The 23,948-nt window shown below is 33.3% G+C and overlaps 1 protein-coding gene across 1 annotated transcript in view; it reads left to right on the top strand.

Moving 5' to 3' along the window:
• LOC110654475 (dnaJ homolog subfamily C GRV2-like) overlaps positions 1 to 23,333 on the top strand; it is a gene marked incomplete at its 5' end in the record, with an annotated part of 47,851 nt that extends 24,518 nt beyond the window's left edge. Inside the window, 4 exons of the mRNA XM_058146323.1 lie at positions 4,510 to 4,634; positions 19,914 to 20,037; positions 22,500 to 22,568; positions 22,850 to 23,333. Coding sequence (XP_058002306.1) covers positions 4,510 to 4,634; positions 19,914 to 20,037; positions 22,500 to 22,568; positions 22,850 to 23,056 — 525 coding nt within the window. The remainder of the gene's footprint in view (positions 1 to 4,509; positions 4,635 to 19,913; positions 20,038 to 22,499; positions 22,569 to 22,849) is intronic.
• Positions 23,334 to 23,948: the final 615 nt, after the last annotated feature.

Raw genomic sequence — 23,948 nt, 5'->3', positions numbered from 1 at the left:
TTTCAACTCTGAAATAACTGTTGTTAGGGTTTCTACCTAACACTTGATTATCATACTACAATTTCGCAGGCAGGGAGGTCTTAAAACCTGTCTCATCTAGTAATTGAAGTATCCACATTACCTCACATACTTATTGTGCCATGGCTCTGTATTCGGATTCAGCACTAGATCGAGAAACTACACTCTGCTTCTTGCTTCTCCAAGACCAATTTTCCTCCAACAAAAACGCAATATGCAGTAGTTGACCTTCTGTCAACCTTAGATCTAGCCCAGTCAGCATCTGAAAAACATTCAACATTCAAATGCCCATGATTACCATATAATAAACCTCTTTTTGGAGCGCCCTTTAGATAACACAAGATTTGTCCCAAGGTTTCCCAATGAGCAACAGTTGGGGAAGACATAAACTGACTTACCACACTAACGGCATAAGCAATGTCAGGATGAGTGACTGTAAGGTAGTTCAATTTTTTTACCAATCTCCTGTATCTCTCTGGATCTTCAAACAATTTACTATTCCCTGGTAATAATTGTAAATGTGGAGTCATTGGTGTACTACAAGGCTTAGCACCTAATTTTCCTGTCTCTGTTAATAAATCGAGGACATATTTTCTTTGAGACAAGAAAATACCCTTCTTTTTACTTCTCATAACTTCAATACCCAAGAAATATTTTAACAATCCCAAGTCTTTGGTCTGAAACTAGGTTTGGAGGAAGGTTTTAACAGATGAAATACCTGCAGAGTCACTCCTAGTGATGACAATGTCATCGACATAGACTACCAGGAGAATTAGACCAGCCTCAGATTGCCTATAAAATACTGAGTGATCACATTTACACTTTTGCATACTAAATTCCTGTGCTGCTTCACTGAATCTCTCAAACCAGGCCCTAGGACTTTGTTTCAAGCCGTAAAGAGACTTCCGAAGCCTACAAACTTTACCCAACTCTCCCTGAGCAACAAACCCAGGTGGTTGCTCCATATACACCTCCTCCTGAAGATCACCATGAAGGAAAGCATTCTTGATATCCAATTGGTACAGGGGCCAATCATATGTAGGTGCTAAAGAGATAAACAAGCGAATAGAAGTAAGTTTAGCTACAGGAGAAAAAGTGTCAGAGTAATCAATCTCATATGTCTGAGCATATCCTTTTGCTACAAGGCGTGCTTTTAACCTAGCCACAGAACCATCAAGATTTACCTTTACTATAAATACCCATTTGCAACCAATAGCTTTCTTACCAATGGGCAAAGGCAACAGTTCTCATGTACCATTAGCATCTAAAGCCTTAATTTCCTCTTTTATAGCAGCACACCAACTAGGATGAGACAGTGCTCACCAATAGTATTAGGGATAGGAACAGAGTCTAAAGAAGTAACAAAACACCGAGAACAAGAAGACAATTGATTAGAAGAAACAAAAGAAGAGATAGGGTAAGTACATGAACGATTACCTTTATGAAGAGCAATGGGTAAGTTTAGATCAGAATCATGATCAGTATGAGGTACAGGATCTCCCAATGAAGTAGCTGGTGGAGGATCTGAGTCAGGAATCTCCAATCTTCTGGAATAAATATGAACAACGGGAGGTCGAGTAGGTCTAGAGACAGAAGGAACAGGCTGTGGGAGAGGACTAGACATTGGTTGGACAGTATATACTAAGAGATCATCCTCCTCTCCCTGACTCTCATACACAGATGATTGAGGAAAAAATGGAGTGGATTCAAAAAATGTGACATCTGCAGAAACAAGATAACGATTAAGAGTAGGAGAGAAACAACGGTACTCTTTTTGCAGCCGGGGGTACCTAAGGAAAAAATATTTGAGAGACTTTGGATCCAATTTAGTAACCTGTGGACGAACGTTATGCACAAAACAGGTACAACAAAAAATACGGGGTTCAACAGGGAACAAAGATTTTGTAGGAAACAAAGCAGTATAAGGAATATCCCCATTAAGGACAGAAGACGGCATACGATTGATCAAAAAACATGTTGTAGAAACTACATCCGTCCAAAAGTGTTTAGGAACTTTCATATGAAAAAGAAGAGCACGAGTTACCTCAAGAAGATGTCGATTTTTTCTTTCGATCACGCCATTTTGGGATGGGGTATCCACACAAGAAGATTGATGAAGAATGCCATTTTGTGTTATATAAGACTGAAATTGTGCTGAAAAGTATTCTTTGGTATTGTCACTTCTTAATATGTGCATAGAAATATTAAATTAAGTTTTGATTTCATTATAAAAGGCACAAAAGATAGAAAACAACTCAGAACGATTCTTCATTAAATATAATCAGGTAACACGAGAGTAATCATCAATAAAAGTAACAAAATAATGAAATTCAGTTTCAGAAGTAACAGAACAAGGACCCCAAACATCAGAATGAACTAACTCAAAAGGGGATGAAGCCCATTTATTGACTCTAGACATAGAAGGCAAACGATGATGATTTGCAAACTGACACGACTCACATTTTAGTGCTGATAAAAACTGAAATTGAGGACATAGCTTCTTCATGGTAGACAAAGAAGGATGACTCAATCTACAATGCGCTTCAAGAGGTGTTAAGGTACTGGAGTAAACAAGCGACCGCGGTACATGATTTTCTAGAATGTAGAGATCACCTGACTCACGTCCTCTACCAATAATCTGTTTCGTCGTAAAATCCTGAAACAAACACTGGTCAGAAAAAAAGGAAAGAGAATAATTTAAGGTACGAGTAAGTTTACTAATAGAAAGTAGATTAAAAGAGAATTTTGGTATACACAAAACAGATAAAGAAATTCACGAAGTCGGGTTCGCAGTTCCAGAACCCATGACACAAGAAGTAAAACCATCAGCTAAAGTAACAGTAGAGGAAGTGAGATTAGACTGAAAAGCAGATCGAAGATTAGAATTACCTGTCATGTGATCTGTCGCATCAGAATCAATAACCCATTTGGATGAGGGAGATACAATGCATGTAGTGGATTTACTTGACTCAGCGATCGCAGTGACAGATGAACTTGTAGGCTTTAGAGATGCCTAATACTGTGAAAACTGTGCAAAATCCTCTGCAGATACCAAAATAGTTTTCTCAGAGGAAGATACTGTAGAATCCTCTGCTGCCATATTTGTCATCTGTGATTGCTGATTTTTCCTCTGAAGTTGCGGACAATTATATTTTGTATGGCCAGGCTCATGGCAATAATAACAAATGACTCCTCTTGAGTCCTAATTAGAATTGGCCTCTCCATTACGCTGATTACTTCTGTTGCCTGTAATTCCTCCTCTACTTCCTTTTCTATTGCACTATTGTCCATTTGGATTACGACTCATAAGAGCACTACTTGCAGGCTGTGAAGATTGGGTACTCTCTGTATGAAGGACCCATGTGAACGTTTTATGCAAAGAGTAAATCTCAGAACTGGAAAGAATCTGAGATTTAGCAGTCTCATACTCTGAAGGAAGGCCTGCAAGAAAACTCATAACAGCTGGTTGTTCCCGTTGGGCCTGCTGAACTTTCACATCAGGATTAAAGGGCAACAATATATTAAGTTCCTCATATACCCGTTTAAAATCCATAAAATAAGCCGTGAGAGACTTATCCTCTTTCTCAGCATGGTAGAATGCCTTACAAACATCATAAATACGGGAGATATTCCCTTTACCAAAATACAGAAAATCTAAGTAATCTATCAATTTCTTAACAAATTCACAGTGATTAATTAAACTAATTACCTCATTGTGAATCGAGTTCCGAAGCTGCAAAAACAATCGAGCATCCTCCCTTAGCCAAGTTTGTCGTGTATCATTCGTAGGTGGATCTTTAGTAAGGTGATCATCCTTATCAATGCTACGCAAATAGACCTTAACAGTCTTACTCCACTCCAGGTAATTCGAATCATTAAGTTTGTGTTTCGTGATTTTAGTCATCACCGGAATCAAATCAGAAATAACATTCTTATTGTCTGTCATTTGTTAAGACAAAGAAAACTATCAGAAACGCTAATCCAAAGTGCTTACAGTGGCAAAATAACCCAAAATCACAAATGAAGCAAATACCGAAATAGGATCTGAGAGCCAAACCTCAGAAGTCCTTTAATGGTATAGTGGATCAGGCAATAGCACACAGTTATGGAATGAGGGGGTTGAGGCGACGCTGGCGATGTTGATCGGAGTCAAAACGGCCGGTTGGCGGCCAAGGTCTCTCCTGAGCTAGGTGGTGAGAACAAATAGTCACCCTAGATAGATGACCTGCTCTGATACCATGTAAAAAGAGATGATTCTTCTTAATTTCAATTAATTTGTACATGGGTATATATATACAATTGATTCATATAATTGTGTTCTACTAATTAGGAAGAAATCCTAAATAAGAAATCTTAAATAGGAATGCAGAATACAGAATATACAGAGAAATAATATAATGATTGACTTTCCATTACAATTTAAAATATTTTCACTTTTTGTTACTTAATATGCATCCCTTGGCTTACTCCCACTAGTGTTTTGTTTTTCAGGTTGTTCCACTGTTAATGAAAGCAATAGGATGGCAAGGTGGAAGCATGCTAGCTCTTGAGACACTAAAACGTGTTGTAGTTGCTGGAAATCGTGCACGGGATGCACTAGTTGCACAAGGACTTAAGTAAGTTTTTCCCTTGTTAGAGCTAATTTACTCATCAGAATGTGTACTTAATGTAAAATATGAAGCTTAGAATTTTATTTAGGAATTTTAATTGTTATAGAATTAAGAAATTTGAAGAGTTTTTATTGTTTAAGAATTTTATTATTATTAAGTCTATTATTTCCTAATTTATCTTATTTAGTTTTCCTAATTTATCTTATTTAGTACTCCTAATTAGAGTTAAATTAGGATTTTTATTCCTAATTTGATTAGGGTTGTAAGCTCTATAAATAAAGCTAATTTTCTATTATTGAGTAGCTTTGGATTATGATTATTATTGAGATTAAATAAAATTATTGACCATTAGTTCTTTTTTTCCAAGGATTGGTCCTTGATTTCTCTTAGTTCTTTATTCTTCTTCATTTAGTTCTTTAACTCAACTAAACTAAGCCTTTATCCCAAAAATTTGGGGTCGGCCATATGGATTCTTTTTCTCTACTCTAAACGATTTTGGGTTAAATCCTCGGAAATGTGTAATGCTTTTAGGTAGTGATGTACTACTCTCCTTCAAGTCAGTTTAGGTCTACCCTTTCTTTTATTTCTATTTTCTAACCTAATGTGCTCTATTTGTCTAACTAGAGCCTCCATATATTTGCGTTTCACATGATCAAACCATCTCAATATCCCTTCTCTCAATTTATCCTCAATTGGCATCACTCCTACCTTTTCTCTAATACTCTCATTATGGATTTTATATAGTCTAGTATGGTTACTCATCCATCTTAACATTCTCATCTCTGCAACTCTTATCTTAGACACATGCTACTCTTTTAGTGCCCAACACTCACTACCATATAACATGGCCGGTCATATAACTGTAAGGTAAAATTTTCCTTTCAACTTTTTGGGAATCTTGTGATCACATAAAACTCTTGTGGCACGTCTTCACTTCAATCATCCGGCTTTAATCCTGACTAATATCCTCCTGACATCCCCCATCTACTTGAAAGATTGAGCCGAGATATTTAAAGTGATTACTTTGGGACAGTACCACTTCATCAAAACTAACTTCTTCCCTATCACCAGTTCGGCCTTCACTGAACTTGCAATGCATGTAATCTATCTTCGTTCTACTTAATTTAAAGCCTTTTGACTCTATAGTATTTATCTAAAGCTTTAGCTTTCTATTGATTCCTCATAGCGTATCATCTATCAAAACTATATCATCTGCAAACATCATGCACCAAGAGATACTCTCTTGTATATGTTTCGTCAATTCATTTAAAACTAATGTAAAAAGGTAAGGGCCTACAACTGAATCTTGGTGTAATCCAACTAAGATAGGAAAATCTCTTGTATTCCCTCCTACTATGCGCACAGTAGTAGTTGCTCCTTCATACATATTTTTTAACACTTGTATGTACCTAATATATACTATCTTTTGTTCTAACACTCTCCATAAGACATCTCTAGAAACACTATCACAAGCCTTCTCCAAATCGATAAAAATCGTGTGTAGATCTTTCTTCATATCTCTATATTTCTCCATCAAGCTTCTAATGAGAAAGATCGCTTCTATAGTTGAACAATCGGGCATGAAGCCAAATTGATTGGAAGAGATAGAAGTGTCATGACGTTGTCGATGTTCCACAACTATCTCCCACAACTTCATAGTATGGCTTCTGAGTTTAATTCCCCTATAGTTTGGGCAACTCTATATGTCTCTCTTATTTTTAAAAATAGGTACTAAAATACTTTTCCTCCATTCATCAGGCATTTTCTTTGAGTTTAGAATCTTATTAAACAATTTAGTTAACCATGCCACTCTCATATCTCCCAAACACTTCCACACTCTTTATTTAGTTCTTTGTTCTTCTTTATTTGTTCTACATCAGTACCGTTGTCAATTGGCTTTGATATGCTTTTGGTCTACACCTTGCAAATGCAAGTTCAATTTAAACTTGGTTCCTTGTAACATTGTGCATGGCATAAACTAAGCATATTCTGATCTTGGTTTTAAAGGGTAAATTTTAACAATTATCCCTGAACTTATATGGTTGTAACGTTACAGTCCTTCAACTTTAAAATCTAACATAAAACCCCATAAACTTTTAAATTTTGTACAGTGAAATCCCTATGACTTTCAATTATTGATTTTCTAGTTAGGAACTGATGTAAATAGCTCCCACATGGTGTTTTGTCAACTTTTCTCTCTTCTCTTATGCAAAGTATAAAATTTTTCTCTCTACACGTGAAACATTATTTTGTCTATAGAGAGGAGAATGATTCAATTTATGCATGGCTTGAAAGAGAAAAGAGAAATACTGAATAAGCTCTATGCTGGAATTGTCCAAGTCAGCGTCTAACTGAAAAATCAGCAATTAGAGGTTAGAGAGATTTTACTGTGTAAACTGTAAAAGTTGATGGGGTTTTATGTTACATTTTTAAGTTAAGAGACTGTGATGTTATAACTAAATAAGTTTAGGAACGGTTGTTAAAATTTATCCTGGTTTTAAATAGCGGCCGTAATGTTATTTGCATGTTTTTTTGGGGTATTGCTACTAATACCCTCTTTAAATAATGGCAGAAAATAATTGTGATGGGTGGGTAATAGCCATTATGACCATTACGTAATAGTAACGGCCGTTACCCACATGGGCATATAGGGATTCTTTTTATTTGTTTTGAGGAGAGTTAGAGAGCTCATTTTGTTTCTAGTTTCTACATTATCCCAAAAAGTTATTGTAGAAAAATTAACTTGATGTAGATGTAGGGGGGGAGGGAGGCGTGAGGCGAAATATCATCTATTAGAATTATATAAAATGCACCAGGTAATACCCAGGAAAGATGGTGGAGTCACAATGGTCTCATTTAAGTACTACCTCCTTAGACAATATTTCTTAGACATGCACTTCATACAATCCTAATAGAATCGAACCACTTGTAAGTACCGTCTTCCCATAACACTACCACGATACTAAAGATTTATGCCATGAAGGTATAGATAGACAGGAGTCGCCACTCGGGTAATAACCGGGACATATTCACTGTTTCTTCCGAGGGTCATGGATGGCAACTTACTCCTTGCAGAGTTTCCACAACAGTCATTACCATAGCCTAAGGTCTCAGTTCGGGATAGTGGGTACGTAAAGGGAAGGTGTTAGGCACCCCTTACGCTTGGTTTAACCTTGTTAATTTGAGTGTCAGTCCTCTACTAATGTTTCTAGAAGTCTTGTTTATTATTCATTTATTAAACCTTATCCTAAAAATGCAATTCTAATCCTACACACGCAAGTAATTCACAAAAGGGTTGTTGTTTACACACAATTTTCATGCACAAGTAATTCTTATCTATGGGATTGCTAATTATTTAAATGATATTTACCAGTTGATTAAAATTAATTTATTATTGAGAATTTAATTTACAAACAAATTCAATTTCAAATAACCCTACGTTTCTATTTAACCTAATTAATTAATTTTCACCAAGTTATCCTAAGGGTAATTGAACTAAGTTAATTATGTATATGTGTAATTTATTCTAATATCACATAAGGCCCAAAAAATCACAACCAAATAAAGATTTCTAACATGCAAATTTATTTTACAATTATCAAGTGTTAAATTAAATTTATTTTACATGCCAATGTTAGTTTAATTTGCAAATAAGATTAATTTTTATTTACAAAGTATTTATTTAAATTAATTACATACAAATGTCAGTTAAATTAAAAAAGAAGTTAATTTTAATTTACCAAATAAAAATCTTATTATTACTACAATTTCATACGAATGGTTATTCTAGAAATTTGTGATTACTTACTTGTTAGTACTTGCAGTTATCATTGGGGTAAGCTACCTTAAAAAATGGTTTTCTCTTCTAGTATGGCAATGATATCTCTGGCTTACTCCCCTTTAGCTCTATGTAAGCTTCACGCAAATGCCCTCTTTGGTCCTTACCTTAAGGCTACTTACCAATTTTGTATGTAATAAAAAATAAAGAAACTAAAGAAAATAAGAAAATATTAATAACAATTTACATTGGATTCTTACTCTAGTCTCATAAAGGGTTAAGATTCCTAATTAATTATAACTACCTAAGGGTCTAAGTTTTTTAACATAATCCAAACACTTCATAACACTTCTTGAATTAAAAGAACATAGAAAAATAGATCAAATATCAATTAAAACTTTAAGAAAATACAAGAACATGTATAAATATACAATTTTCAAATTCTGGTAGATTAACAGTTGCAAGAAATCTGATTTTTTTTAAATAGTTAGACATGCCTAAAAATCATAAAAAAAATTATAGAAGACAGCCTACATATCATACAAGATCATAAAATTTATAAATCAAACAAAATCCTAGCCGAATGGTCTACATAAATCGTAACTTTTCTAAGTGACAAAATCGTACTACTTTTTAGTAAAATTCATAGCTCATTAACCATAACAAATATGAATGCAAAACCAATTGGAAAAGATTCATAAGTTTTTGAAATTAATTTTAGACGCTAGATTTACACAAAAATATTAAGAAACAAGGGAGATATGGGCTCCATAAGTCGGGTATCCTGCAAATCGGATTTTACAGGAACGCTAACTTCAAATAGCCATAACTTACAAAATACAAAAGCTTTTTCAGTGATTCTTGAGTCTAAAATTAATAAAATTTCGTGAAGAATATGAATATAATTTTTCTAAAATTTTTACAGATTAAGAAAATAACAAAAAATAATAAAAATATGAGAGTTCGAAAACTGAATATGTGCAGAATTATTTATCTTCTCAAATTAAAAATGATTACATGATCTATATGAACATACAAGATAAATTGAAAACAAGGAACATAGAATTAAATAACACATGGCATAGATGTTGAAAAGAAAATAAAAGAACTAATCTTTAAGAAATATAGCTAGAAAGAAAGAATAACTAAAAGAATTTTTGCTATTCCTCTCTTTAATTTTTTTTTCCTTTTTTTTTTGTCTTCTCCTCCACCTTTTTTTTTTTTTTTTTCTCTTTTTCCTCCTTTTCTTTTTTATCAGTGGGGTATTTATAGGGTTTTGGAAGAGAGGTGTCATAGGGTTTGGAGTCCCAGGGTGATAAAGTTCAGATAACTTAAACAACTAGGATTGCAGAATTTGGGTGAGACTGAGATATAGATGAGAGGTTTTAACTAATAGAAAGAGAGGGGGAGGGGAAGGCACCAATAGAAAGTGAGGAAGAGGTGTGGTAGGGTTTGAAGTCTTAGTGTAATAAGGTTTAGATAACTTAAACAACTGGGATTGAGGAATTTGGGTGAGACTGGGATATGGGTGAGGTGTTCCAACCGATTAGAAGAGAGGAAAAGAGGGTGGCACCAATAGGGAGTGAGAAAGAGAGTGGGGCCAAAGGGGGAGAGAGAGTTTGTATGTGAGAGGGATAGAGAAAAAGTACATTTTTTTATTTTAATTTTTTTAAAAAATAAATTAAATGGGTCATATTTAAAATTCATAACTAGGCTTTCTTAGGCCCATGGTGTCCAATTAAAACTTAATTAGGTCCATTTAAGAACTACTTATATTAAATTTAAACAAAATAAAATTTTATTTAAATTAAATTAATTTCCCAAAAAGCATATTATTATTATTATTATTATTATTATTATTATTATTATTATTATTATTATTATTTTTCAAGATCATGCCACGAAATTAATAATTCAATTCCATGCCTTTAATTATATCTTACAGTCATACAATTTTTCATCATCGGGTTTCCCACGGCCTTAATGCACATACTCATCACAAAATAAGGGTTTACAGTTTGCCCCCCATTTTGGTGAAAGTTGAAATTAATGCGAAAGCATTACTCAAGTTTCGTCAAAGTGAAACTCAATCTTCTAATAACTATGAAACATTGGCTATAAGGTTCGAGTACATCTTGCTCGGTCGACATACTCTATGTTCTCATAAACGTGATAGTTGTGTCATGTGAAAATCGAATGCATCTTGCTCTGTCGATACACTCTGCGTTATGAGACTAGCTACGGTCTCATAATAGTGATAACTTTGTCATGTGAAAATCGAATGCATGTGGCTCTGTTGATACACTCTGCATCATGAGACTAGCTACGGTCTAATGATAATGGCAATTCTGTGATTTGAAATGTTGTGGATTCGTATTTAGGATCTCAATCCTAAACTGTCTATGTATCCTCCTCGCTATTCTGAGGAAGAATCAGGCCTACTCGTAGTTCGACACTTGAAACTGTGGTGATGCATGTTCTTCTACGCCTTACACACCTACAGGTGACATGTTGTTGTGTGTTCTTCTACGCCTTACACAACTATGCCATATGCCCTAAACAATGTCTAAGGACTTACCAAAAAATACCTGTCATGAAATGTTGTGGGTTCGTATTTAGGACCGCAGTCCTAAACTACCTACGTATCCCCCTCGTTATCCTGAGGAAGAATCAAACTCCCTCGTAGTTCGACACTTGACACTGTGATGATGCATGTTATTCTACGCTTTACACACCTACAAGTGACATGTTGATGCACGTTCTTCTATGCCTTACACAACTATGTCGTGCGCCCTAAACAACGTCTAAGGACTTACCAAAAAATTTCTAATTCATGATTTGAAAAAATTGGGACGACTGGGTCTCAAAATTCTCTCTGATTTTTATGCTTCTTGTATGCTACTTCCTATCATGGGCTTGCTGATTTTACTAGAGATTCTAAAAAAACTTAGTCCTCTGGGGGACCTCTTTTTGCAAAAACTTTCTTCTAACCTCAAAATTTTTTAGAAGAATTGTTCACCAAAAAAGACTTCCTTAAGGTTACAATACAATTTCTCTATGATTTTTCTTTTTCATCTCTTCCCTTATGCTTCATTATTCTAAAGTTACTTCAAAATCTTGTTTTCCCTCGACTTGTTTCTCTTCCATGAACTCTATTCTTTGTGCCTTAACTTTTGCCTAAAATGTCTTATTGGGTTTTCATCTCAGCGGGCTTGCTTTAACTTTTGCCTAGGGGCCCTTACGGGTTTTCCACTTAGCGAGCTCTTTTTTTTTTGTTTTTTTTTTTTTTTTTTTTTTTTGTTTTTTGAAATTAGACAATCACCAGGATATTCATATCAAACACCTATTCTGTCATGCTCACAAAACAATAGGTTAAATCAAAACAATGCAGTTCAATTACTTAATTTTTTGATGTATCCCTTAAGACACATTCACAATCATAATTAAATAAAACCTATTCCTGGTTAATGTAATAAAAACTTCTTTATTTATTCAGGTACACCATTGCTCCCTCTTACATTTAGTTTTACCAAATTTTCAACCTTTCAAAGTTAGAAATAAGCTTTATATCCTGCTGAATGGCCTTTTTAGATTTTTCATCCGGATCTTCTCTCACCTCTCCTTTTGCCTAGACCACCTTTTGTAGATTTTCAATCTAGCATTTTTTTTTACTTTTGTTCTTTTTTTTTTTTTCAACCCTTACTTTTGCCTAGATCGCCTTTTGTAGGTTTTCAGCCTAGCGGGCCTATCTCACACAAAGTACCATTTGAGCCTGTCTAAATTGACTAGTTTTTGAAATTCATTCCCATTCAGGACTGATATTCTTACTGTGGTAAGATCTTGTTGACTATGTATGGACCATCCTAGCTTGGGTAAACTTTTCTCTTAAATCAAAAGGGTGGGCCGAGCTTGTTTCAAAACCATGTCTCCCTCTTTGATTTTTCTTGGCTTCACCTTCTTATTAAAGGCTCTAGCTATCTTCCTCTGATAAGCCTGCATACGATACAAGGCTCGCATCCTCTTTTCATCAATCAAAGCTAGTTCCTCATATCTCTTCTAGGCCTACTCATTTTCTAGGATCTTAGCTTCTAATATCACTCTTAAGGATTTGACCTTTTGCTTAATGGATAGCACTAATTTAGTCCCATATACTAAAGAGAATGAGGTTGCCCTCGTGGATGTCCTTATAGTACTACGATAACCTTAAAGAACATAAATGAGTTTTTCAGGCCAATCGTTATGTGTTTTAAACATTTTTTTTTTCCAATTAGAACCTTTCCACTCATATGGGGACCACACGTTCCTGCATGTACTTATTTCATTATTTCATCAGCCTATTTTTCTATCACACATAAGAGTTTGTAGAATTGCCCCCCCAGCTAAAGTAAATTGAGTGGCTAATCTATGAATTATTGCTCTACCTCTTTTGTAGGCTTATTGCGAGTATTCTCTCACTTCCAAAGACCTCCTTATGTCTTCATAACATTTTCCTTCTCTCTCTAGGTCCACATGTGCTACTATTAATCCTTCATAGCATGAAATTTTACTCCTCATTAAAATAATTAGCTAAGTCAACTTTTGATCATTCTTTTTCCTATGGGGACACTAGCTTGGCTTGGGAATCGGCCATCTAATTTTAAGTTTGAGGCATGTGTACTTTGTTAACAAGGCTATAAATTTATCTCTTTCTTCTTGGATTAAATCTTCAGCTAACTTAATGTCTTTAGGATTATTTGGTGTACCAAAATTAATAGAGATTGATTTTGATGTATTAATAGAAATAAATTCTAAATGATTATGAATGCCATGCATATGCCTATTAGAATAAACATCAAACAAGTAAGCAGAAGGACTGGTCATGTTATTGATCTTCACCTTAAAATTTGCATCAAGTATATCAGAAATAGAAACATCAGTATCACTACTGTGAGCATTATAAAAGACAGACTCAAACTTAGGGATGTAGCTTTAGGTGCTTAGCTTTCCATGCAGTTCTTAGATCAATGGTCCTGATTTTCTGCTTTAGCACTTTCACATGTAGTAACCCCTAATTATATGTCTAGGTAATTGCCCTCTCCTTCAAGTACTTAGGAGGCTTTGGCTTTTCTTTCTTGTCAATTGGCTCATAGCCTAAACCATAACTCGTGATCTACCCCTTCATCTCAAGAAAAGTCACCAGGCCATCTATTCTTTTTCCTAGGCCCATGCGGGAAAAAAAATTCATCCTTTTCTTCACAATAGCTACTTTTGGATCCATCAAGTTTTCATAGATCCTAGCAACTTGAAAACTAGACATTGGTTGAGCTGAACCATCTACTTGCAATGCTACTACCTCCTCATCAGAGTTGGTCAAGACATCCAAAGAACCCTCATCACGGCTAGAATTATCACAAATGTCAACAAACATTATAGACTGAGGTTCATTGGGCTTTTAGATGGATTGGATAGGTTCATTGGGCTTTTGGATGAGTTAGATAAAGTCAATCATTTTGTTTGGGTTATTTAGGGTAGTAGAGATCATGTAGAGACCTAGTGGAGGTGAAAATTTTAGTTAGATATAGGGCTAGTGTGGGTGTTTGGTCAGTTTTCTGGGTCGGTTATCTTTTGGCATTAATTAAGTCTTAGATATCATGCTTAAGTTGGAAGCCTTAGTCAGTGTCATGACTATGGGTTTGGTGAAACTGGCAGTATTGGTTGATATCATAGCTAGGTGGGAGTGGATTTGGTGGTGGTCTGGGTGCTAAGAGCTGCGGGAGGTTTTGAGCTTTGAGACGCTCCAAAAAGGGTTGGCTGAATTGGAAAAATCTCCTTGGGGTGAGAGACACAATTTGAACCTTAATAACTTTAATGCCAGTTAATTGGCCTACCTCGAAGTCTCTTTCTAAAGTTGACCACAATTTTCTCTTCTAGCTCAAACATCTTGGCGTTTAATATTTCATCAAGCATGGCCATAGTTTATTCCATCTTAAGTAGTGTAGGTAAAATCCTTACTAGTCTCTTCCCTTCCCTAACCCAAGTGACCTTATTGGAAGTCTCTTTGATGTGTTTTGAGGCTATGTTTGCTCAAAAAAATAGTATTTAAGGGTTAACCTAAGTATGCTATGTACATGAATGCAATGCATGAATGGACCTTTTTTTTTTTTTTTTTTGCCTTTACTTTTACAAAACCAAAACCGAACCGTACCAATAGAATCAAAACCAGACCATATAAACTGAACTAAAATCGAACCAAAGACTGAATAAAAAAAAAAAAAAAGGAATCTCTAGAATTGAATCTTCGCCCCCTTATACCTTTAACTCTCACGTGCAGGGTAAGAAAAACTTTTATCCTAGGCTATGGTACACTGGACATACCAACAAGGGGTGGTCCAGGACGATCCTTCCCTCACAAATAAAGGATTTATATCCTTAAAGTTTAATCATAAGTAAGCATTCTCTTGCTTAACACGGATTTTAAAATGGACTTGAGCCTACATACACATTGGGTTTATGCATAGGCCTAGGTTCATCTCAACTACCACTAGAACTTATGGTTTAAACGGTAAGGTTATAAATCATCTACGGGGTACCTAGGGTTGAAATCTGTGGCTCATGGGCTTCATTGGGTAGGAAAAGGGTCACCCATGCAAGAGCTTGTCCATTAAGCACAATGGTCGGAGCTGTGGCTCTTTTATATACTCGGAAGGTACGGGCATGGGGTGCTAGCATTCACCGATTCGTCATAATTCGAGTAGAACCATGGTCTCCTTGGCTAGTACTAATGGGGCTAAAAGGGTAAGGGTGATCTGTGTGATAGTGTAGTGCAATGCAAAAAGTTTAACAGAGGAATGATATTAGACTGATAGAAACATGTTGGAGTACTTATCCATTTAGTCCCCTGTGGAGTCACCAAACTGTAGGGGGGGGGGGGGGGGGGAGGGGGGAGGTGAAGTATCATCCACTAGTATTATATAAAATGCACCAATTAATACCCAGGAAAGATGGTGGAGTCACAATGATCTCACTTAAGTATCACCTCCTTAGACAACATTTCCTAGACATGCACTTCATACAATCCTAATAGAATCAAACCACTGGTAAGTACCGTCTTCCCATAACACTACCACGATGCTAAAGATTTATGCCACGAAGGCATAGATAGACAGGAGTCGCCACCCGGGTAATAACCGGGACATATTCAGTGTTTCTTCCGAGGGTCATGGATGGCAACTTACTCCTTGCAGAGTTTCTACAACCGTCATTACCATTGCCCAATTTCTAAGTCCGGGATAGTGGGTACGTAAGGGGAAGGTGTTAGGCACCCCTTACACGTGGTCTAACCTCGTTAATTCGAGTGTCAGTCCTCTACTAATGTTTCTAGAAGTTTTGTTTATTATTCCTTTATTAAATCTTATCCTAAAAATGCAATTCTAATCCTACACACGCAAGTAATTCACAAAAGGGTTGTTGTTTACACACAATTTTCATGCACAAGTAATTCCTATCTATGAGGTTGCTAATTATTTAAATGATATTTACCAGATGATTAAAATTAATTTATTATTGAGAATTTAATTTACAAACAAATTCAATTTCAAATAAACCTACGTTTCTATTTAACATAATTAATTAATTTTCACCAAGTTACCCTAAGGATAATTGAATTAAGTTAATTATGTACATGTGTAATTTATTCTAATATCACATAAGGTCCAAACAATTACAGCCTAATAAAGATTTTTAACATGCAAATTTATTTTACAATTATCAAGTGTTAAATTAAATTTATTTTACATACCAATGTTAGTTTAATTTACAAACAAGATTAATTTTTATTTATAAAGTATTTATTTAAATTAATTACATGCAAATATCAGTTAAATTAAAAATGAAGTTAATTTTAATTTACCAAATAAAAATCCTATTATTACAACAATTTCATGCGAATGGTTATTCTAGAAATTTATAATTACTTAGTGTTAATAATCGCAGTTGCAATTGGGGCAAGATACCTTAAAAAATGGTATTCTCTTCTAGTATGGCAAAGATATCCCTGGCTTACTCCCGTTTAGCTCCATGTAAGCTCCACGCAAATGCCCTCTTTGGTACTTACCTTAGGGCTACTTACCAATTTTGTTTGTAATAAAAAATAAAGAAACTAAAGAAAATAAAAAAAATAAAAAAAAAAAAGAAAATATTAATAACAATTTACATTGGATTCTAACTCTAGTCTCCTAAAGGGTTAAGATTCCTAATTAGTTACAACTACCTAAGGGTTTAAGTCTTTTAACATGATCCAAACACTTCATAACACTTCTTGAATTAAAAAAAAACAGAAAAATAGATCAAATATCAATTAAAACCCAATAAAATACAAGAACATGCATAAATATACAATTTCCAAATTCTGGCAGATTAACAGTAGCAAGAAATTCGATTTTTTTTAAAATAGTTAGACATGCCTAAAAATCATAAAATAATTACAGAAGACAGCCTACATATCATACAAGATTATAAAATTTATAAATCAAACAAAACCCTAGTCGAATGGTTTACATAAATCGTAACTTTTCTAAGTGACAAAATCTTACTACTTTTTAGTAAAATTCATAACTCATTAACCACAATAGATATGAATGAAAAACCAATTGGAAAAGATTTATAAGATTCTGAAATTAATTTTAGACGCTAGATTTACACAAAAATATTAAGAAATAAGGGAGATAGGCTCCACAAGTCGGGTATCCTGCAAATCGGATTTTATAAAAACCCTAACTTCAAACAGCCATAACTTACAAAATATAAAAGCTTTTTCAGTGATTCTTGAGCCTAAAATTAATAGAATTTCGTGAAGAATATGAATATAATTTTTCTAAAATTTTTACAGATTAAGAAAATAATAAAAAAATAATAAAAATTTGAAAGACCGAAAACTAAATATGTGCAGAGTTGTTTATCCCCTCAAATTAAATATGATTACATGATCTATATGAACATACAAGATAAATTGAAAACATGGAATATAGAATTAAATATTACATGGCATAGATCTTGAAAAGAAAATAAAAGAACTAACCTTTAAGAAATATCGCTAGAAAGAAAGAATAACTAAAAGAATTTTGGCTATTCCTCTCTTTAATTTTTTTTTTCCTTTTTGTTTATTTTTTTGTCTTCTCCTCCACCTTTTTTTTTTCTCCTCCTTTTCTTTTTTATTAGGGGGTATTTATAGGGTTTTGGGAGATAGGTGTGATAGGGTTTGGAGTCCTAGGGTGATAAAGTTCAGATAACTTAAACAACTACGATTGCAGAATTTGGGTGAGACTGAGATATGGATGATGTGTTTCAACCAATAGGAAGAGAGGAGAAGGGGAAGGGGAAGGTGCCAATAGAAAGTGAAGAAGAGGTATGGTAGGGTTTGAAGTCTTAGTGTGATATGGTTCGTATAACTTAAACAACTTGGATTGAGGAATTTGGGTGAGACTGGGATATGGGTGAGGTGTTCCAACCAATTTGAAGAGAGGGAAAGAGGGTGGAACCAATAGGGAGTGAAAAAGAGAGTGGGGCCAAAGGAGGAGAGAGTTTGTATGGGAGAGGGATAGAGAAAAAAGATATTTTTTTATTTTAATTTTTAAAAAATAAATTAAATGGGTCATATTTAAAATTCTTAATTAGGCTTTCTTAGGCCCATGGGGCCCAATTAAACTTAATTAGGTCCATTTAAGAACTACCTATATTAAATTTAAACAAAACAAAATTTTATTTAAATTAAATTAATTTTTCAAAAAGCATATTATTATTATTATTATTATTTTCAAGTTCATGCCACGAAATTAATAATTTAGTTCCATGCCTTCAATTATATCTTACAGTCATACAATTTTTCATCATCAGGTTTTCCACGGCCTCAATGCACATACTAATCACAAATTAAGGGTCTACAGTAGAGTATTTGGAGAAATATAAAAAAATAAAAAGAATAAAAGAAAAAATGAAGAAATAAATTGAAGGAATATTTTTATAGGCAAGGGGTTTCCAGGAAACTATTTTTAGGATAGTAATTTCCCCTCTAGGTGCAAAATGTTGAATAGAAATTTCATCCCTAGGATATAATGCCTAATAGGAAATGAAATTTGCCACTGCTTGATTTCTTCCATCACAAGAACTCAGCCCAGAAAAACAATAGAGAATTTTGAGAAGCAATATCAATGTAAGAGAAGGAAGATAGCATTTAGGAATCCTTTAAAACATGAAAGATGCTACATATTTATTGATATCAACAAACATCACCAAAAGACACATTATTTCAATTCAAAAGATATGTCTTTTAAATATTGCAACTGTTTAAAAGAATGTATCTTTAAGTAAAGATGTGTTAGTTTCTTATGAAAAAACATGTTCTCTAAAACCAAAAGATGTGTTTGTTACTTATGAAGAAACGTGTCCTTTAAAACAAAGAAACGTTTCTTTCTCACATTCACATATATTGACATGTGAAAACTTATATATTTTTTTATTCAAAAAATATTTCTGTTTCTCTCAAAATTTTCATCTTCACGTATCTTCATTTCTTGAGCTAAGATTATCAAATAGTAAAGGTTTGTTTGAAGTGAAGAAGAGCAATTAATCTACACTTCTACATCCATATTCTCCTAACCCATGTTGGATTTTACTACAATGAGCCACACTCCATGTGCCTATTTAGGATTCTAGTTATTTTAGTTTTAAATTGATTAATGTTAATGATGTCATAATGATGGAGTTAAGCCTTTATTATTTAATTGTATATCTTAGCTTTAATTATATCTTTAAATATCTATTCATTTTATGAATTTTGCAAATTTAAAAAAAAAAATCTGCATAGATAGGCTGTTATGCCTTTTTTTTTGTTTTTTTTTTAATAAATTCAATGGAGACAATGGGCTGAGTAACAAATAGTGGGCTACACATTGGGAGATAATCCTCTTTCTTTCTCATAATAAAGGTTAATAATCTCAGAATAGGTAGATCTGAAGATTTAAACTCGAGATCTCCCCACTTCCTATACTTTAAAGGTGAAGGAAGACTAATCAAGCTACCACTTGATTGGCCGTTATCGCTTGTTTCTGTTACGTGCGACTACAATTTAAATTCACGATGCATTAGCTATTAGAAAAAAAATGGTGGAGAATTCAAAGGGCGGATGGCAAACATATTCAAGAATAAATAATTCCTGAAACGCCCTATATTAATTAGTGAACGTGCTAAACATAGAACACTAGGAACTTCGTAAAATTTGGGAAGTGTTTGCTAAAATGATTGAAATAATTTTATTCTCTGCAGTGAAACTTTGTGTTTGCATTTTCTAAAAAAAATAAAAAAAGATAAGAAGAGGGGATCTTGTTAGCTTTGGTCCTAGAAATTGTGATCATGCGAATAATTGCTTAGAGGCTTCATTTTGCATTTATAAATTTTGTGGAATGCATGGCCAATGTTATATATTTTCAAAATTTTTATTCTAATATTGGATCAAATTTGTTTGAATAATACAGGGCCGGTCTTGTTGAAGTTCTTCTTGGCATTCTTGACTGGAGGGCTGGTGGAAGGAATGGACTTTGCTCTCAAATGAAGTGGAATGAATCTAAAGCATCTATTGGCAGGGTGCTTGCAATTGAGGTCAGAATTTTTGCAATCATATTTGTTACTGGCATTTTTCTTTTGTCACATGTTAGTCACGCTTTGTGGTTGTTCTGCTTGATTTTCAGTCACCACTCATATTAATTTTCATTAAATTTCGTAGGTCCTTATTCTGTTTGAATTTATTGAATGTTATCACACGCTTTTTGATGTAGAACCACAAAGAACAATCAAAGGGAGGAAAAACAAATCTCAAATTCTATTAATTCTCAATTGTCAATATCAATGATAATAAGCTCTACTAAAATACCTGGATGACGTAGGTATTTCTGGTATAAGAACTATCTAGTCCTATTAGAACTAGGATTAGGAATCTCAAAATAAGAAAAATACTAAATCAATACTAATTAGAAATACTAAACCAACTCAAACTTTTTAAATAAAATATTACTTCCTAAATTTCTTCCTAAAATAGGTAGAACTAAAATCCCTCGTAGAAGGTGATGCATCATTCCTCCTTGGCTGGAAAGAACTCGAATTTGGAGAGTTGAACTACAAATGAGAATCCAAGAGAGAAGGATTCAAAGTTTGAAATTCTTCTTCAGCAATTGAGGTATTGTATGAATTGAAACAATCATGCTATTTGACAAGAAATCTGTAAAAACCACCTTAAGAGGAATTAACAAACTTATCATCTAACACAGTTTCAACGACATCTTAATGTTGAGGGAGAAATTGGCACATGTTGGCCTGTAGAAACACTAGAAGGCATCGTAGGAGGCAAAGTGTCTTGATAAGGTGATAAATCCTCCACATTAAAAACAATACTAATATTCATATGATTGGGCAAGTCAAGTAAATATACATTAGATCCAGATTTTTGCAAAATGGAGAAGGGGCCGAGCATGCAATTTAACAACTTTCTTGTAAAATGCATCTATATGTAAAGTGTCAGTCATTGTATTAGATTGAATAAAATGTGACATCCTAGAGAACCTAACTATTACTACTACTAAAACAGTCATGTTGTCGTACTATTTTAGGTAGCTCAAGAACAAAATCATTACTCAAATCTTTCCAAGAGGCATGTGGAATAGGATAAGTGTAGAAACCAATATCATGTTTCTTAGCTTTAGCTAATTGATAAGTGTGACATTGTAATTCAATCCCAGCAACACCTCTTTTCAATGAATTCCAATAGAGCTTAACCTCAGCAAGAGCAATGGTCTTGTCTTTCCTAAAATGTCCAACTAACCTAGTAATGTAGTATATGAAGCTTAGAATTTTATTTAAGAATTTTAATTATTATAGAATTAGGAAATTCGAAAAGTTTTATTGTTTAGAAATTTTATTATTATTAGGTCTATTATTTGCTAGTTTATCTTAATTAGTATTCCTAATTAGAGTATATTATAGTTTCTATTCCTAAATTGATTAGGTTTGTAAGCTCTATAAATGGAGCTAATTTTCTATTATTTAGTAGCTTCAAACTATGATTATTATTGAGATTAATAAAATTGTTGAGAATTAGATCTCTTTTCCAAGGAGTAGTCCTTATTTTGTTCTTTGTTCTTTTTTGTTCTACATCATCTACTTGTATGTTATTCTCCTAGCAGAGACTCTTTTAAGTGAAGTATAGAAATGTATAACTTAGTTGCCTTAAACAAATAACTATCATGAATAACAAAATCAATACAATCACAATGATATATCAAAATAAAGACAATTTATCAAATCCAATCACCTATGCACTCATCGTGTAAATGATAGTAGCTATACGACTAAGTGCATTGGTTGCTTTATTTTCAACACCAAAACGATGCTTGAGAAATATTCATTAAGAAACTTAAACACAATTAGCACGTGATCGTTAGAAAGGTGAACCTTGTGGCAAAAGATAATACCACTAATGATGAAGGGATTGAACTATAGTATAATACTCATTATCATGAGTAAAATATTTTTGTTTAGTCGCATTGAGTTTTTCACTAAAAAATGTTATATGGTGACCTTCCTAACCATCAATTTTTTTGAAAAATCTGTAAAGTTTATGAAATGAATAGATATTTAAAAATATAAATACATGCTAATTGACCATGGATTTACTCAATATCATACAATTCTTCATAGATTTTAAAAGCAGTTTTCCATTTATCATTTGGCCTAACTCAAATTTGATGATACCCACTACGAAAGTTAATTTTAGAGAACCAACAAGAACTTGCAAACAAATTTAAAATATGCTTAAGTCTAGGAATTGGAAGTCGATACTTGACAATGATCTTGTTAATGACTCTACCATCTACACACATCTTCCAAGATTCATTGTCGTGTTTTGCAGATGGTTTTCCTTCTTGTTCATCTCTTTTTTCACTTCTAAATTGCTTTATGTCGGATGGACAAGATGTATGTAAAATGGTTTATTCTTTCTTTATTTTACAGTTATTTAATGCTTTTGTTTTTTGAGTTGCAAAATTATGTAACGTGATATTGCTGTCCAGGTTTTGCATGCATTTGCAACAGAAGGAGCACATTGTAATAAAGTGCATGAGATATTAAATGCCTCTGATGTAAGTATCAATGTATTCATTTTCTCCAGTATTATATTTTCAAATATTTGTTAGTGGCTGTTGAAGTACCACTGTTAATAACTATGCTTTCAATCATTTATCTTGAAGTTTCAATCATATGCAACTGCACAGCGTTGATGATAAGCTGCTGTTAAATCGTGATTATATATTTTTTTCTTCTAGTACTGATGTATTATATTGATTTGTAGCAGCCGACTGATGACTGTTAAACATTAGTTCGCTGAGATTAAAATACCATTGGATACTATTCCCACTTACAGGTTTGGGGTGCTTATAAAGACCAGAAACACGATCTCTTTCTTCCTTCAAGTGCCCAAGCTGCTGCTGCAGGAGTTGCTGGTCTAATTGAGAATTCTTCGTCGAGACTAACATATGCCCTGACAGCTCCGCCACCACAACCTACTCAAGCAAGACCACCAGCACATACAACATTGGATTCAAATGGGAAGCAGGATCAGTTTTCATAGGAGTGGAAGAATTAACTCGGTAGTTTAGAAAGCATTGTACCTATCTGTATGGTCTACTGTACAGCTTTGTTATCCTTTTAGTTTTTTCACTCGCACGCACTTGGGGCTTAAGTTTGACAACTGAGGCCACATTTGCAATTTTCCAGAAAATTTAAAGAGATGTATAGTTAGTGCTACTTGAGATTTTTTTTTTTAACCTGTCATGTAAAGTTTTCTTTTGAAATTGTCATGTGACGCACGGAGAATATCACTTATTAATTAATATTACTTTTAAATATCATTGCAATCATGTTTATAATTAATTAATAAAAAAGTATTATTTTTATTATGATATTGATTATTCTATTATCATTATTAAAAATAAAAAATAATCTAATTTGAGTTTGAGTTAATTAATTAGAAAGAATATTAATTGTTATTCAATTATTATTATTATAAAAACAATTCAATTTAATACTACAATTTAATTTGAATAATTATGACCTCTAGCAATTATTACTTTTTTTTTCTTTAATGTTGCTATAATAATATTTTACTTTTCTTTAATAATTTAAATTATATTTAATATTAGGGTTCTTGCAGTTTCAAACCGAATTGAATAATTTTACCGAGTCAATAAAAATTGTATCGAATAAAAATTATTTTGATACTTTAGTTGGATTTTGTTTGATTTTGATTTTTTACTAAATAAAATCATACTGAAATTGAATAAAACTAAAATTGAGAATTGAATTTATACATATGTTTTTTTTATTTTTTTTAGATGTATAATATATTTTTAATATATATATATATATATATATATATATATATATATATATATATATAAAATGTGTATTTAATTATAAACTAAATTCAACTTAATATTATATTATATTTTTTTATATTTTAT

The sequence above is a fragment of the Hevea brasiliensis genome, chromosome 4 (assembly GCF_030052815.1).
Source record: "Hevea brasiliensis isolate MT/VB/25A 57/8 chromosome 4, ASM3005281v1, whole genome shotgun sequence".
NCBI lineage: Eukaryota > Viridiplantae > Streptophyta > Magnoliopsida > Malpighiales > Euphorbiaceae > Hevea > Hevea brasiliensis.
This window is presented reverse-complemented; position numbering and strand designations above follow the sequence as displayed.